At 37.4% G+C, this 18,979-nt stretch overlaps 1 protein-coding gene across 1 annotated transcript in view; it reads right to left on the bottom strand.

The window, feature by feature from the left end:
- The window catches only part of TASP1 (taspase 1), an 86,154-nt gene that overhangs the window by 43,766 nt on the left and 23,409 nt on the right, over nt 1-18,979 (bottom strand). The window contains 4 exon segments of the mRNA XM_057423324.1: nt 746-865; nt 6,053-6,088; nt 6,090-6,143; nt 7,199-7,305. Coding sequence (XP_057279307.1) covers nt 746-865; nt 6,053-6,088; nt 6,090-6,143; nt 7,199-7,305 — 317 coding nt within the window.

Raw genomic sequence — 18,979 nt, 5'->3', positions numbered from 1 at the left:
AAAAGATAAACAGAAAATCGCAACAGTCAATTACAATCCATCTTTCTTTCACTATTCTTCAAAACTGAGTGATAATCATAGACATATGGTGGTCTAACCTAACTTTACAGAAAATGAGGGTACAGGTATCAAAAGGCAAAATAATTCCTGCTGTTCCCTGATTACATAAAGTCCTTTCCACTCTGCTATTCCAAAAGAAAACCTTAAATGCATTTCCAAACTGCTTTTAGGACAGTGGAAAAAGTCAGCCAAGAATACAGCTGTACACACATGGAGTCTGACATTTCCTATGTACCTCAAAATTCCTCTACCTAATAACAAAGAATGCCTCTACCTCATGTGTTCTTCCAATACCTCTGTCACCTCTATCAATTCACAAGATCATTTAAAAATTAATTAGGACAGCTTTCCGAAATATTTGACGAAAACTTTGTTTAAAAACCACTCTAATTATTTAAGAGACTTTTAGCGGCATTAAGAAGGTGTATTTCTTGGGTAAGCCCAAGAAATTAACTTACGAATACCTCTGACAAAAGGTAGCTAACTACAGGACAAGTTCTTACCTATTAATGTCTTGTAACACTGATGGAGGACCCTGAAAACAGAACCTGCATTCCAATGCAGTGATAACGCCTTCAGAGTTTAATGGGAAGGAAGGGAGAACATCAGTTTGCTCCCTCAACTCTTAATACCACAATTGTTTGTGACACTGAAGAGTCATTCCCAACTGAAAACTTATAATCACCTGACCAACTCTTCCAGGATGCTTTAGTGCTAAACCTCCACTGGAGACAGCAGCAGCAACATTTCCTTCTTGGTCCACAACAACTGCACCAACTGTATCCAATGTTCCTGAGTCATTCTCCTGCAGGACACACAAACAGAAACAACCAGTAAAAATAGTATATTAAAGTCAGCTTATACTTCTCGGGAGAATGCAAACTTACGTGCACAAAACCAAGTGACAGGCCTATCAACAAAATGGATTTGTTATCATGCATGTTGTGCTGCCATTAATCTTCCAAAAAATGCATTCATGCCTCAGGCAGGACCTGAAGAAAACTTCTCTGAAAACAAGAAGGTAATAAAATATCTCAGAACTCATTAAATTACTAGATTACCTGCGTTTACTCATAAAAGTGCCAAAAATGCTTTTTCCTTAGTGGAAACTCACGAAACTTGTCCACTAAGAAATTATTCAGCTACCTATTCCAAAGATGTTGTGTCAAAAGGACTTTTTCAAAAGCTTCGAGATGGCATTTTCAGAGACCCTGATCTTTAAAGCTACGTAAAGAAAAAAAGAATCCATAAGATTGAAAAAGAAATCAAAGAAGCCGCTTACCATGTAAAGAGACAATTCTGATATTCTAAGCAAGATGCTATGATTTCTATATAGGGAAGAACTACCAATGTGATTAAGGTTTTCTTGTTCATCCCCTGCCCCCCTTTATCAAAGGAAACTATAGCCACAACAAAAAAACGTGATTAATAGACAACTAGAGATACAAAAATCAAGCCCATCAAAGTTAGGAAATGCCAGAATTAAGGCCACCTGTTTAATCTTACTTCATATTAAATCAAACACTTGGAGCTCCCATAATGAACAGGAATACATTTGAGAAAGATGAGGCTTAGAATGACCAGCATGTTTTCTGTATCATCTGACAGCAAAGAAGAAATGCTTGCAGCCTTCTTTGCAGCATCTGCAAAACTATTTGCTCAATCTGCCATCTATCTTCTACTTTGGCTCTCACATAAAATATTTGCCTTCTGTAGCTATCTTACTAATTTCTCTTTTTAAAAGATATTTTAATCAAAAAACCTACAAGCATTTACAAATATATGTTGCATAGAAATTTTCTTCACCATTATTTCTCTTCAAAGAATTATTTCCTATCAGTACTTGCTGTCAACTCAGTGGTATAGTTTGCTTGCTCTGGCTCATTGTATTTTTAGATGCTGTAACTTAGGAGGCTGGAAATCTTTACCAAGGGAAGCATTTTTTTTTAACCTGGCCCATACAACCTTCTGAAGGAAGCCTGTATCACTGAAGCAAAGGAATTCTGTATTTTCCTTCTCAGTAATATAAGTCGGGGGGGAAAGGGGGTGTGTTTGTGATCAGAAAAAGAATCGCTGTTAATGCTGTACATATTCTTACTCCACAAACTGAAAACCAGCAAGGACCAGCTCTATTCCATATCCAATGGAAAAAAATATGTTGTCAGATCTTTCTAGACCTATTTTTATGTTTCCTCTCATTTCAACATTACTGACTGACACATTTAGAAGTGACATCATGAATCAATCCTGTAGTTCAGTATTAAAAATCTTCTACATTTGTAAACTGAACTGACAACCCTACAATTTCTGAACCAGTAAATGAAGAGCTCATCACAATTTTACAAAGGAAAAACTTTACTTCTCCATACAAAAAGGCATTTTGTGCCGGAGGAGTTCCAGGAAGAACACAGCTGCTAAGAAGACTTTCAGAGTCTCACATTTCAACTCTTCAAACCATATGAAAGTTGAAAAACCCAGGATCCCATCAAGCTAGTATCAAGATAATCAGAAGAAATATGTTAAACAGTACAACTCATGAAGTCTAAAATAAGTCCAAACTCTATATGGGTCCAACAAGGACTAACCAAGATCCAGCTTGTTTGCCATTACTTTTATGCATTTGATTCATTAATTTAACACCTTATGTTTAAAAACAACTGCAAATTCCAAAGGGAACTTGATTATTACTTGGTGAACAAATTCCACATCTGACTTCAGCTAGAAATTTATACTAACATATCCACTGCAAAAGCAGTTTGGGGGTTTTAACAATACAGTATTGCAATCTAAAAATAATCTACGAATCAGTTAATATTTTACATGGAAAGAACTGAAGGTCAATGTGAAAACTAAGACCTCATATTACTTACTTAGCACCTTGCACAGGAAAGGAAGTTAATTTCATGAAATCATGGACCAAATATTCAAACTTAGCTAAGAACACACATACAAAGCAGGAAGATCCTCATCTGCACAAATGCAGAGCTCTATCAAGTATTTTGTAAATCTCACCCTTACTTTCTTCTGTACATAAGAAAACACAATAAATAGTCCTCATTTTACAAGCTCCTAAGGAAGGAATTAAGAGTTTAGGAGAGCTCTACGCAGTGCCCGCTGAAAGATAACTACACACTGGACTTCTTTCCCTTCTTGACTTGAGACTGTTCTGAAATTCCATAAAAAGTAATTACCACTGAAGCAATTAACATCTATATACTATTACCCAACTATCCACATGGAAAAACAGGATTTTGTATTTGATGACAATTAGAAGAAGACTGCCCTAAAAATATCGGGTTTCACAGTATCTTCCTGCTCAAAACAGGGCAACACATAAATCTTCTATTATGTCCCACACTACCCTTTAAAGATCAAGTGGAAACAGAGAAGGCGCAGTAGTGGATAGCGCTGTTATAAAATAATATATCAACTATTAATATATTTTGGTCTTTTAAAATGTCAGCTTTAAGGTGTTTTTGATGGAGCACTTGTATTGACTACAGCGGCCTTTAACAAGGCAAAAGGCAGTCTTTTATGCAGCATTTTATTTATTAAAGTATTTTAAAGAAACACTTATAAATCCATCTAAGAAAAGGGAAAATGTCACTATTCTATGAGCATTGGGACCAATTCATAGATACCAATTTCTGGAAACATTTTCCTCTAGGAAAACTGACAGCATAATGTACTATCATAACAACCTAATCTTGACAGTTTATGCATGACTGGTACAACATTCATGTGTTTGAAAGGGGGCAGTTAAGATCTAATGGTACAAAGCTTGATAAACAAGCCTAGCTGTTCCAGTTTAATGGTTGCTTGGTATGTAAATAGAATATTTGGTCTGACCTCTGTGTTCAGGATGAGGGAATTATTTCACACTGAATTCCACAGATTAGTTTTGTTTTGTTTTTATTTTAACTGGAATGGATCAAATCTTTATCTTTCTTTTCCCATATTTTAAAGTATACTTTTGAAGTCTAAACAGCATTATTGTCATGAAAGACCATTTCAGTATGGATGTGGGAAAGAAAATTTATTCCTTTAAGGGAAAGGAAATGCATAAAATTCAAACTCCCGTTCAAAGTGCAAGAAAAAGTAAAACTGACACAAGGACTGCAACAGTCGGCTGCGACTCTTAAAGGCCTCTTAAAGGCCTTTAAACTGCCTTAAAAAATTGATCTGAAGCAAAATTTAAGGCATTAAAATTCACCATATATAATGGGAATGATATATAATGCTATGCTCTGACTGTTGCTCACTCAAAGCGTTCAAGCTGGAACTGGCTAAAAGTTCACATGATACATTCAAGATGATCAATGACAAGAAATGAAACGCACTAAATACTGAAAGAAATAATGCCTTTCTGTTGGGCAGATGTATTTTTCTTTTCTAAATATGTTCATTGTTATTGTCCCAATACAGTAGCCGAAGAATATGAAACTGAATTCAAACTCTTGTACACATACTTGAGGACATGTGTTAAGCTAGGCAAAAACAAAGCAGATTTAATAAAACTTACAGAAAATAATATTATTTATGGCAATAAATAACTAGCCCATAAAAAAATAACTTGTAAACACTAACCTATATAAAAGAAATTACCCTCACTGGAAGTTCTTAGTGCCACTTATTCAAATCAAGGAGAGGACAACTCCTCTTAAACTTCAGCAGAGCCATAAAAATCTTGTAATAGCAGAAGACAACTTAAAAATAGGGCTTTTGGCCAAACTCTGCTAAGCTTTTTTCAATGACAATTTCCTCTGGTAAAAGACAGGCTGACTGTAAGACAACAAACACTCACTTCTGATGTTTACTGGTGCTTGAAGTGGGAACTTCAGAATGGTATCTGGCTGAATTAACACATCATACACTCGCCCTGTGAATGCGTTTACTCAGTTCACACACAAACAAGAATGATTTCTTAACTACATAAATCAATATCAAAGTCACTACAACTTTCTACACCTTCACAATTTGTTGAAGTCATTAACAGACTGTGTGCAGTCTCATAACCCTCTACAAATCCCACATTGGGTAAACAATGAAAAATACAGTAAAGAGAAATCCCACTTACTAAAGGGCTTTTACTTCCCAAATAAGTTGCACTGCCAAGTACTTTCTATATAATCTTTATTAAATGTTAACTGCCTCTCCTTCTTTTTGAGGTTGGTATAATTTAACTGTTACTGAAAAGTGCTTTTTAAACTGTATGTTTAGTTTTAGCTGGTGACATTTATCAAAAGCTAAAACTTCCAAGAAGCTTCAGCCTTTTTCAGTCTGCAATATACCTCTTCACATAGGCCTTTTAGTTATGATTCCCACTCAGCTTTAACTTCGTTAACATCCTGTCTACCTTGCTTTTCTCCCAACTTCTAAAATTTCATAGATGAAAAAATGACCAGAATTTATAACAACTGTGCATTAGAGCAGCAGAAGCACGTAAGCTAAGCTCCAGCATAGGGCTGCAGCAGGTGAGGCAAACCTGACAATGAAAGTCCTGCTGGAAGGCACAGGTCTGCAGCTCCACAGAAGCACAGCAAATTAAAAAACTGAAGTAAATACTTATCAGTTAAAGCTTAACTTTGACAAGATTAACTTCTAATTACACAAGTATTTAAACGGCTTTTTACACAGCTCTTTTAAAACCTTTTATGGGAGCTCAGCTTTGACAGTGGAAATTTTGGAATGACTCATCCCAAAGAAGTTTGGGTTGCCTTATCCTTGCTAAATGACCATTTCCTAATAACTTTGAAAGAACTATTCTACTTTTGGGGGTGGTTTTGTGAGGTTTTTTTAGAATTTGCTCTCATAGAATTTGATTTTTCGTTTCCACTTCATTTTTAAAAACTAAACTTCATGTAAGGCTGCAACTGTCTCACACTCTGGGGATAATGTAAGCAGTCTACATTGACAGTATGGTTTGGTTTTCATCCCCCCCTTCATGGATAGGAAGTTGACAAGACCAGTGTGTTGTTACTGGATTACTTACCGGTGAGTAGAGCTCTATTTGATCACCTCCTTTACCTACCACCACTGGCCTTTGGGGTTCTCCCACAAGCGCTGCACATGACTCTGGAGCCCTTGAAATTTCAAATTGCAGGTTGGTAAGCTCATGCATTGGCATATGTTTCAAGCATTGACTTGCCCCTTATTACATGAACATCAATACTGTAGAGAGACCCCTCCTCCCTCAAGTTACATTTTAATACTGTTAGTTTCACAAGGAGGTATGTGAAGTCCTATAACTAATAACTAACTTCCTCCCCCCTCTATCCTTACAGAACATAAGGTCTCATGTACTTGAAAATAGAAATATTAGCCCCCTGCTCGGGGAAACTTCTTATCTAAGAACAAAAGATAACTGCCTAACTTATCACTGGCTTGCATTTGCACAGACTATAGGGAATAAACTTTTTTGTCAGTTCTCTGGGATTTATGTTATTTACATCAACATACGCAACTACGTAAGGCAGTGGTCAGTCAGCTTACCAAAGTGAAGAGAAATGGGTAATCTGAAAACCCACAGGCCCCAACTAATGCATAGGCATTTAATGAATGAGGCATATTTTAATATTCAACAGTAAACACAAATACTGTGATGGACATTTCAGAATGTTAACAAAAGCTGTAAATTCAGACTAACGGTGAGGAGAACAGAGGGAACCCTAACAGTTTTGCAGTACAAGTAATACGGGCCATGTCAATGCTAGATGCATGCACAGATGCACATGTTTACCTACCTGATATTTCAAATTTCACCAATTCCAGCTCCATAATGCAGTGCGCTCAGGGAACATTAAAAAGTGGGAAACAGTGACAGAGATCCCAAGCTAAAGAAAATGTTTCAGTAAATAATTATCTGTTTGTGTTTACATTTGTCATACTTCCAGTTCAAAATGAACAAAAGATTCTTCATAGCACAAACAAGATACAAAGTGACAGTCTGGTTTTCAAGTAGCAAGGCAGAAAGTTTTAGTTGTACTAAGTTATAATTATATCTGTCATTATACCATTAGGATGGCCGACGAGAAGTGGCTTCTAATGCTATATTAGTCTCATCATATACAACATGAAATGCATTAGCAATCTGCTATAAGTTTAGGATGACACAAGAAAATTTTAAGCAGGAACTAACCTTTTCATGTGATTGTCTTCTTTTCTTTAGATGAATAAGATCTGTTTCCACCTTTTCAGCCAACTCCAACTTCCTCTTGTTCCTCTTAAAAGCTGCTAAACTAAACCCTATGAAAATAGTTCAAAAGCATTTAAATAATTACAATTTACTTAATTTAAACAAATATTGAGAAGTTGACATTTTGGAAGTCTCATCCCCCACATTTTTACTGATGCAAAACACACCAATAAAAATGCCAACAGCTACGTATCTAAGCTTCAGTACAAGATGTTTACATTTTTTCCTAAGTTAAAAAGTTCTGCTATTGTTCAGCAACAGGGATGGGTAAAATATCTACTAGAAACAACTTGCTGAGCACATATGGAAGCTATGTTGGTCTAAATGTCTCTCTGTTTGGCACAGAAGCAGCACTGCACAGAAGAGAACGGAATAAGTGGCTTGTGTTAAAATTATTGTTTTTGACTGCTGACAAGTAAATAGATACCATGTGAGCTCATTCTGATATCCATAAAATTAGGCTACTATTTTATTACCTTAATTGCATATGTGTATGTTTACCCATATATTTAAAGCCACACAATAGTCTAGCAATATTTTTACGTTCCATAATCCAACGCAGTCTAAAGACCACCTAGTTCTTGAAAAGACAAACATGTATTTTCCACATCTAAGTCCCACACTCAGAAAGGAAGTGCTCTCCAAAGTGGAGTATAAAAAAAATTGTTATGCTTAAGAGACCAAAATGACATGTTCCCATTTTAGAAGTTCCAGTTCACGAAAGAAAAAAATTGCAGACATTGACAGATCTAGTTTAAATCATTTTTGACTTAGCATTATCCACAGGTTGTTGGGGGGGGGGAGAGAAAGAAATACTTTTGTCAATTGTTTAATCATGCAAAATCAAGCAATAAGGAGGGCAGAGTTATACACAGGTCAGTCACAAATTCAATGGAAGTTAAAAAGCACAGGTTTCCTATTGAATCTATAAGCCTTAAAAACTGTCATTTTAAATGAAATTCTAAACATAGCTACATCACTATTATTCAGAAGACTGGAACAGCTGCAAGAAAACTCTGAATAAAATCAATATTGCACAGCCAACAGAACACATAGCTTGCATTTACAATTCTCACAAAGTACCCAGACAGTGAGCATTTTACTTCTTTGAAAGTTCCCCACACAGGTGCCAAAAATCACCTCCTGAACTCTCCTTTAAACTTGTTTTTAAGTACATAAAACTAGACCTTAAACTACCACAGTTATTCACATATATAACCTAAAAGTAATGAGAAATCTGTCATTTCTCTCCAAAAACCTAATGGATACCATTTTCTTAAAACTGTAAGTATATATTAATCTGCCATCACCAAGAAAGGAACTGTCTGGCATACAGAGCTGATTAACACAGCTACTTTGGACAACACATTCATGTTTGAAATGAGTTCCAAAAGGCAAAACACAAACTCTTGATAAGGGAGAGCAGACAAAGAATCATTTTAGTCTACTACTAAGAGGGGGGAAAGGAGGAGGAGCAAAGAAAAACCCTCACAAGGATCAAGAATTTGTAAACAAAAGTACCCCAAAATAAGCCAGCCCACTGTTTTTAACAGATTTTTAATACCAGGAAAGCTTACAAGTTGACATGTCTTCAGTAAATACAGTAAATACCTACAGACAAAGCCACAATATGGGTACGAATGATGCCTGGCCTTGGTACTCATCCAAAGTAGGTATGACACAAGGATAAATATGCCTAAACCTATTACTCACTGCTGCCATTGCCTCCTGCCCATTCAGACAAAAGGTGCACCTAGAGAAAAAAAACCACAAGGGTGCAGGAGCCCATACATGAAAACCTGAACACACCAAGTTTTAAGTTGTCCTTGTACTCCAGAGCCTAATGCTAACAGTGCCCTAAACCCGTCTGCAGTATTTGCATGCTCAGCAGTTCAAATATATGCACAAAGATCACATCAAAACCAGAGAACATGGGCTAGTTTGAAGCTGCCCGGCCAGCTACAGACTGCTGCTGTATGGCCACTCAGAATCATCACTCCAACTATACCCTAGTTGCCACTTATCCTGCCATTTTTTCCACAGCATAAGAAATTCCCCAAGCTTGAGAGATGTTTCATTCATGTAAGTGCTCAGTCTCTGGCTAAGCAACTGCACAATTGTCAGAGTTTACCTTCTGCTTTATGATTCTGTTTGTCTTTTCAAAATAAGAAAAAACCTGAAGATTTATCTTGAAGGATCTAATTCTTAAGCAGTAACTTCTTATCTGCATTGTTAATTCAAAGTGGTACCAGTAAGCTTGGAAATACAGGGCACAAAAAATCATTATTAACAAAGTAGGACATATTTTACTAGGCAGTAAGAAACACTATGTAAGACGATAGGCTAGTAAGGGCTGGAACTAGATGATCTTAAGGTCCTTTCCAACCCTAAGCATCCTATGATTCCATGACTGTCCATGTTTACAGAATGGCTGACTCTATCCTACAAGGAAGTAATTCTGGCTGACAAAAAATTGTGCTTAGTCCCCAGGTGTTAGGAACATCCTCAGTTCCTGGGTACTCGTACTGGATAATCAGATATCCAGAGCCCCAGAAGATGCTGTGACATGTATTTTTTGCCCACCTTGGACCATGTCAGACAGGCAGACTGTTTTCTATTAACATACAATGATGTAGGTTTGAAAGGCTCTTAGGAGGTCATGTAGTCCAACCTCCTAGGAAAAGCAAGTCCAATCCAAAAGACCTCCACAAGAACTTGGTCAAGTTTTGAATATCTTCAAGGATGGAGATTTCACAACTCCTCTTGGCCTCTGTTCCAATTCAATCAAAAGCTCACAGATGCTAATTTAGATCAGTCATCTATGATCCTATCCCTGTGCACCATACATCACCATTACTTAAGTAATACACATTAAGTATATTAGTATACTTATAATTAATATACTTATAATTAAGTATATTAATAATATACTTAAGTAATATACCTTAAGTAATAAATGCGCAGAACAGTGTAGGTTAGGGAAGGCAGCATGTTTGCCTAGTAAAACACACAAACTGTCCCAACTCATCCATCATAATATCTACAAAATCTAACCATCAGCTCCTATGATGACAAATACTGCAATGTTTGTCACATTGGAAAGTTCACAGTGTTACACTAGAGAGAGATAATAGGTGCCAGTCACGGTTCTGTACTTCCAGATGACACTAATTTTGATGAGAAACAGCTGAGGGTTTTTTTTTTTTTTTTTTTGGGGGGGGGGGGGGGGGGAATTATTTTAGAGAAGTTGTTTTGCAAGGTTTAATACCGTGCCTCCCTTCTCAGAGTTATTTATATGAATTAATGCATTAATTCAATCACTTTCATGTTTTATTCGGTGTAGCATGAAATGTCATATCTTCCCATATTGTGAGGGGAAAAAAAAGTCTATTCAGACTTCTCCTAGGGTGGAAACTCTTGAGCTGAGGCTACATTTAACTTCAGAATAGCTATTAGGATTAGCTTTCATCTGAAAGTTGAAGACTTTGTTTTAGCAAGGACTGATAACTGCCTTTCATTATTTCATTATTTTATTTTTATTACTATTTTATTATTATCAGTGATTACCAATTTTCTTAGCAAGAAGAAACAGCTAATGCCTCCAAAGTGGCCAAAGAATTGTGAAACAAAGGGCTAGTTTGTAAAACAAACCCTAATAATTTCTCTTTTTTTCCTCTGGCATAGATTTACACCCAGCTTCAGATGACCAGTTGAAAATAAAATGCATTGAATCTTAAATATTATTTTTCCCCTAGAATAAGGGGATGAAGGCTAATAAGCAAATGAAGGGCTCCCTGCCCTCAGTTTATTCCTGCCTTCGCAACATTCTATCTATGTAAAACCACTATAAATGCCATTAAACTCGCTACTACTCTGGTTGTTTTATCTTCTACTAATGACAAAAGAAACACAAGTGAGCTTCACACTAAACAAATGAAAGATATAATTCAAGTTTTCTGAAAGCATCCTGTAAGTTTGGTCTTTGACAAAGAATATATTATGCAGTTTAAAACACAATAATGTTTTATAAACTTAAAAAAATCTGGGATTCAAATGTGCTTGGTTAATGATGCACCAGAACATGGAAAAATAACCCACTGAACACCTCCTTTGAAAATAAGTGCTATACAGAGAAGGAAAAAGCCTAAAAAGTGTTTAAGTTTGTAATTCCCATTACTTCTAAACCTTAACTTTGTGGAGCAAGGAAGCTGAGAAACTTCATTTGTCCTAAATGACAATACAAAACCCACTCTCACCTTCTCCAACAAGGCAGCACATTCCAAACATGAGAAGAGGAAAGGGACAGGACACAGTGCTAAAGACAGGCATGTTTTCCTAAAACAAATGTAATACAGGTACATCAATAGCTACATCAAGCTCAAGGCCAGGTTGGACAGAGCCTTGGGTGACATGGTTTAGTGTGAGGTGTCCCTGCCCATCGCAGGGGGGTTGGAACTGGATGATCCTTTCCAACCCTAACTATTCTATGATTCTACAATCAGCATGATGTTGCTTGGCTAAGGAGAAAGGGAAGCAAGAGACGTAGAGCTTATTGACTGGGAGGAAAGGAAGCTAAAGAAAGAGAGGGTAGATGGCATCTTAGTTTGAAAACTTCTTGGATCACAGTCCAGAGGTATTGTTGTTGGAATCTACAGAAAGTTATTGTGGAAAACACCCTTTGATTTTGCTCAGGAATTTGAAAGTTTAGATGAAAATCAAATACGTGCTCTCAGATAAAAGTCCCTGACAATTACTACCCTACACAGTAATAGCATGTGGACTCAAAACTCATTTAAGTGAACTGTGTCTCGGAAGCCACAGAGTAGAACCAGCCGCTCTGTTTTGTGCTCTTTACATTTATGTCTGTACTATAATAAATAAAACTACTTCAGAGCTTCTGGGAGAGGAAGGAAAAAAGAAAAAGAACAAAACTCTTCACAGCTTTACAAAATGATTGTCTGTTAGTGTTTAAATGCCATGGCTCAGGCCTCATCCAGATTAAAGACATGTAAGAACTGACAACAGAAGTGTATCGGAACTTGAATATCCTTAAAAGCTCAGGACTTCAGTCTCACATTTGCAGTATCTATCACATGTCCCTGCAATGCAGAATGGAGCTGCCTCTTTAAGAATGAATAATATTTAAGGACCCAGTTTTCCACATTCTTCCTTCAAGCCCCCAGGGTACTAACAGGAGCTATCCACAGGTACTCCGCAGTTACACACGTTGCATTTTGTGCTAGATAGTGGGAGCGCTGGGGAGAACACCTGGTCACAGCAGAGTTGTAGAAGAGAAGTGTAAGGGTTTGCTGTGAAGAAGGCTCAGTGGCTGAGCATAGAACAGGTAGAAGCAGCTCCTGATCAACACCATTTGCCTGCATGATTCATATTAGCATGGTATCAGAGGTGGGTGTGGTATCAGAACATGCGCTTGATATTATGATGTACTATCTACAAATGAAGAAGAAAAATCTTGCAGCCACATCTTGCTCAAAGTCAAGACTGTTTTCAAAGGTTCCAGTGTTACTGGATACTCTCATGAGAATGGACCACAAGATCTGCATTACGTAATTCATGAGAACAAGATCCATCTCCTGTATTATCATGGCTGGACAATAAATACAGCTTTTACACAGGCTTTTTATATCTCTTCACAGAAAGAGAAGAGAGTAGTTTTCAGCAGTCAGGTCAGTGGAAAAAAAAGAAAGTTCAGTGATCTCTGAGTTCAGAGATGTCATCTGTGTGCCATTTGTTTGCCATAAAACTTCCACAACATTTACTCATCTCTTGTACTAATCCTGTTGGCACTTTGGCAGCCTGATCAGTCCCATAACTCCTCTTACCATTATACTACATACAAATAAGGATTTAACAAAAAATATTGACAGTTCTGTAAATAATGATACAAAGAATAATGATGAATACGTGATACATACGATATATATAAATAAATAATGATACAGTGAAAGACAACTGTATTCCCCATCCTACACAGGTCTTCAGAACTTTTTCTTAGTCACCTTTCAGAGCCCTTAGAAATGATCCAGGGAAAATCAGAATTGTCCTATTCATGGAGTCCTTGAACCTACTGAGTTGTACATACAGGACAAAATGCAAGACTGAGGCACTTTTTTTAAGTATGGTAAAACTGATACATCTCTACTTGTTAATTCTAGCCCTGTGTACTTTAAATAGGCCTATAGCTGACAGGCTGGTTATTACACTATGCTAAATTTCTTGCCCAAAGTTAATGCAAAGCATTTTTAGTGACAAGTCCATTTCCTTACAATTCCCATGCTTTTACAACCCACATCTATCCCCTTATGCATTTTCAGGCTAGGCTGAAAATTCAGAAAATATTTAAGTGAACAATTACATTTTCAAATAGAAGCAGCAAATACAAGTTTCTAGCACCACTATACCACAAATCAAGGACAATACTCAAACCTTCCTATTTACCGTGGCAGAGCAGCAAACTAGGAACACAAACACTAACTCCCACGTTTCCATTACAGGCAGAACAAATTATCACACAACAAACCACTCTGCAACCTGTAAATGTTCAATGATCCTTGTTTAGAATCAAACTGTAAATTGAAAATACTAAGAAAAGTCTAAGAAGATATTTAAACCTTCGAAGTACAGCTTGAGCTCTGACCAATCATACAGCACCCCCTGGCAGACAGTTCTTAGAGTCAACTGAGAGAACCAGAAAGGAGAACTTTCTGCATTTTATCTTTCTATTCCATATTAAGAGAGAATACAGCTATTGAAGAGAAGCAAATTAAAAAGGAATATACGAGCAAATTAGTCAACCCACAGGAATTAAAATGATCCAGTGAAGAATTCTGTTGAGCAGTTGCTAAAATAAATGGCACAAATGAAAACAGACAGATGAAAATAAATTTAATTTTAACAAAGCTATTTTAAATGACAAATTAACACCACTTAATGCTCATGTTGGGACCAAAGACTACTCGAGCTACTTTCCATGTTGCCACACTTTTAACAGACAGCAATATGAATAGGGAAAACAAATGCACTTGGCATCAAAAGCATATAAAAAGCCCCACCACTCTTTCTCGGGGAACTACTACAGTGGTCTGTCCTCCCTAACAAGAACTCAGGCTAAACTGTTGCTGAACATACCATTCCTTACTACTTCCAGGAAGAAACCTCTTTTTTCCACCAAGCAGCCTTTGCTGCTCCCTGGAAGATTTTAATTTCAAAGCATCTTCTGGGTACTTCAACACAACCTTTTTTCCTGGCTAATTTATAGCCATCCTATTGGCTGCACTTAGCTGTTCAGATTTCAGAACTGCAAATGAACCTACAATATTATGTCCAACTCTAGGGAGCATTTACATCATGTCTGGCTTTTTTTTCTTTCCTCCTTTTTTATTACTAGTGAAAAACATGAACTTAGGAGAGCTTACTTACTTTGCATATTATGGAACAGAGGTGGCGACTTTTATTGCTAAGACACTCTTTTATCTGAGAGATACTTCTTCATTTCCTAAAACCAGGTATGTATTCAGATTAACCAAGCTTCCTAATCAAATCCCCCAAACCTTTGAGTTTCTCTCCAAATCTCCTCCATTCTCACCCTAAATACAAAGGGACAAAACAGGCCCTGAGCCACTGCCTGAATCTCATAGCAGACTTCCAGCAATATGGCAAATGTTTTGCTTAATGCAGTAATAGTTAAGTGGAGAAGAGAACTGGGAGTGGGATGAGGCTTGGTGGTTTGGAGGAGGCAGGCTACATAGGAGACATACAGTGTCACAAAAGTACGACAATCTGCATGGCACTTATCTAGAAAAGGCTCTCCTTCATTAAAGAATCCAAGCAGCCATAAGGTAAAAGGGAATTTCCCTGCATACAAAAAAATAGTTAAAAAAGGCAAAACCAAGTATAAGGAAATAAATGGCCTGTTACAAGAGGAATGACAAATCGAATTATATTTGCACTTTGTTCAGTAAGATGTGACTTTACCAATAACACTAAGTTATTCAAGGTAGTAAAAGGACCTGACTGAAGAAGGATTATGAGTAGTGACCTGACAATAAGCCAGCAGATTTTATTCAGCAAATCTCAAAATAATGAAAAACAGGTAGTTCTTCAAACACTCTATAGTTGTAAAGGTTTTTGCAGATGCTGGAAATGAAGATGGGCTCACGAGGAAACAACAATTTCATGGCAGGAAATGCCACTCATAACCTTCATATATGCAGGAACTAGTCATGAGTCAGGAATTTAGAGTCTGGGATAGCAAACGGGGTAAGGAAAGAGAAGTATCTATTCGCTCTGTTCTTCTAGTCTTCCTGAAGCATCATTTGTGGATTCCAGTCATCAAGCTATGTGGACCCACAGCAGCTACTTCTGTTCTCAGGCAGTATGAATTACTGAAGTACTAGTATTCACTTCCACATTGTTAAGAGCTAGAGATACAGGCTTGCTGCATGATTTAACATTGTAAGTAAGATGCTGTCTTCCACCACATTATCTTTATCAAATCAACTATAGGCTGAACTGAAAAATTCAGATAAAAGTTTTTTGGTTATTATTAGTGCAGGCACAGATATTGACAGTTGAAGACGTACCTCAAATTTACATTGTTTATTTAAAGTATACTTTTAACATTGATAAGGGGATGCATGATACAGTAAACCAGCATTTCTAAACTGCAATTACACTCTTAATACTTTGATCACACTTTCGAAGCGTGCACAGATAACAAAGCTCTAACATAAGCCAGTATGGGCTCTAGTACTGGCATGGATTCAGCTCCAGGATGGGTAGGAATTAATAAATTCAGCTTTCTTGCAGACTATAAGCAACATAGGCAGATCACATTTCTTGCTTTAAAAAAACACCCACTCACTACACACTGGAAAGCCACCAGATTTCTACAAACAGTAGAAATCCCATTTCCTCACACACTTGGCAAACCAAAGACAAAGCAGGTGAGCCCTGACATAACTTTGATGCAGTTCAACAAGGAACATGGTTTAAAACATCATTTCAGTTTGGTGCTCAGATACTTTGATAGCTCTAAGAGAATTATGGAGTGTGACCACAAAGCTGATCGTGCAACTTTCTTTGTTACAGATCAGAGTTCTGTCCATGAAAAACCAACCACACGATCCCACAGCCTCAGAGCACATATAACACAATTCTTGCCATCTCAGGTCCGGGAAAAGGGAGACAGAATAATGTGACTTTATTCTCCATGTGCAGCACAGAGAAGCCAAAACATATGTCTGTATGTTCTCCTACTAATATTTATTGCAAATACATGTCTAAGATTTGGATTAGGGGTTTTGGGGGGTCAGGTTTGGGGTTTTGTAATTATGTTACTAAACATATTTTCCTGATGTTTGCAATTACCCCAGTTTTACAGAGCTGTTCAACAGTCACATAATTTCTAGTTATTTTTCCCCCAATTCTCCATGCAAACTCTTCTATGGCAATTGTAGCAAGCACAATCGAAAAGTCTCCCTTTGATTTTGAAGTCCGTTACATTACTTAATGCAATAGATCACTTCAGATGAATCCGTCTGTGGTTGCTTGGAAACAACATTCTCTTTAGTTGTTTCTTAAGCACATCCAGCTTTCCCTCCCTGGTAACACTGGAAGAAATCTACTTTGTCTTTCTCACATGTTACCTGTAAGACAGTTCCCAATTTCTTTTCAGCTGTACCAATCCCCTGCTGTCACACGCAGTGTTAATGGTTAATTTTCAGTGCTGCTGACCTTGTCAGCCTGTCCATGTGTTACAACACTAGCTTTGCTAAGGACTCCTATGGAAATCCGCTTAACATTTTCTGGAACTGAGTTTTCAGTTTTTTCTTTGCTCTTTCTTGCTGTAGTGACTGTTTTTTAAAAAACAAAAACCCCAGATATACTTCCATTAATGATTATACTGCAAAACTGAAAGCATCATAGGAAAAATTACAACTTTGAAGCAGTATTTTCCAAGACGCCTCTTAGAGTCACTAATAATGCTGTCTTAGCATAATCTAGGATTGTTTTCCCCTGTGTCCATTTTAGGCCCCGAAACAGCAGACACTGCCATCTCATCTTTTTTGAAAGGGAAACTGAAGCACAAGACTATAAAAGTCAGCTACCTCCTTTCTGTAGATCCAGTTAGACACAGACTATCATTTACACTAAGGTAGAGCAACAGAATTAGACAACATCTGTGAAAAATTCAGTTTTAAGTAATTCCCTCAGTATGACAAAGAATATCTGACTGAATCTCAGTGTCTGCCACTGATTTTTTCAGCATACCCTTCAGTTACTCTCATCTGAAATCATCCTTCCAGCTAAGCATTCACATAGACTCATAGAATGGTTTGGGTTGGAAGGGGCCTTAAAGATCATCTAGTTCCAGCCCCCCTTGCCATGGGCAGGGACACTTTCCACTAGACCAGGCTGTTCAAAGCCTCCTCCAACCTGGTCTTGAACACTTTCAGCTTCTCTGGGCACCTTGTTCCAGTACCTCTCCACCCTCACAGTAAAGAACTTTGTCTTTATATCTAATCTTAATCTCCCTTTTTCAGTTTAAAACCATTCCCTCTTGTCTGGTCACTACATGTCCTTGCCAAAAGCCCCTTTCCAGATTTCTTGTAGGCCCCCTTTAGGCAGTGTAAGGCCGCTAAAAGGTCTCCATACAGGAGCCTTCTCTTCTCCAGGCTGAATCACCCCAGTTTTATCAGCCTGTCTTAACAGTCACAGCCTGCTTCACAGCATCAGTTCATTCCTAGAGCAGGTGCATCCTGTGCAATGGCTCAAACATATAATTATATAGATGCGTGTTCCAGCCCTGGTGAAAGCAGAGGGTATGGGGAGCTGAGGGGGGTTGGCAACTTTAACACCAATACTTTTTCCCATTGATATTGCAACAGCAAATGGCATTCTGCACTGATTTTGCAATAGGATTAACTCCCCAGTCCTGGTTGTGGTAATTGTTCTAAAACCAGGTGGTTTGTTAAACAGAAGTATGCTGAATGTACTAAGGAGACAATGACTGGTGTTAGGAGTAGGTTTGTGAAAATATATTGCTGGTATCGTTCTTCTCATGCAATTTCAAAGCCTGAGTAAATTCAAATTTATGTAAATTCAAAGCTTGGGTCAGGTAAACCAAACTAGCAGTGGTCATCTTTATTTTTAAGCCATAATATGTAGAATTGCTCTGACCAGGCTATATTTTAGCTGGTAAAATATCATCTAGCAATTAATGTTACAACATAAGCATCCCTGTCACAATACACTGATACCAGGAACAATGAAAACTCAAGCATGCAAACAGATTTAGGCAAGAAACCTTCCTTCTAGACTACTTTTCTATTTCCTACACATAAGCTGCAACTACTTTGTTAAAAATAAAACACAAAACCAAACCACACACACAAAAAAAGCCCAAAGCTTTAAATGTTCTTACTCTTTCTGTGACTCTCCCTAGGGTCACAGAAATACACGTTTTCTGGTTAACTGAGCCCAAAACTTGTTCTCCAAACGCTGTTTTGGACAGCAGATGGATAAAGCAAAGTTTCAGTCCATATGGAACTAGAAATCAAAACTTTCTGTTCAAAATGAAATGTAGCATGAATATGTATGAAGATTGGCATCATCAAGTAAAATGGTGCCACTGTTTCAGGATTTTTAAGTATTGGCAACTTTGAACTGCAGTTTCTGGATATTCATCTACATTTAGGACTA

This window comes from Pezoporus wallicus, unplaced genomic scaffold, assembly GCF_028554395.1.
Source record: "Pezoporus wallicus isolate ANWC-B61680 ecotype Strahan unplaced genomic scaffold, APGP_CSIRO_Pwel_v1 contig_4191, whole genome shotgun sequence".
NCBI lineage: Eukaryota > Metazoa > Chordata > Aves > Psittaciformes > Psittacidae > Pezoporus > Pezoporus wallicus.
Note: the sequence above shows the minus strand (reverse complement) of the source record. Positions and strands in the feature narration are given on the sequence as shown.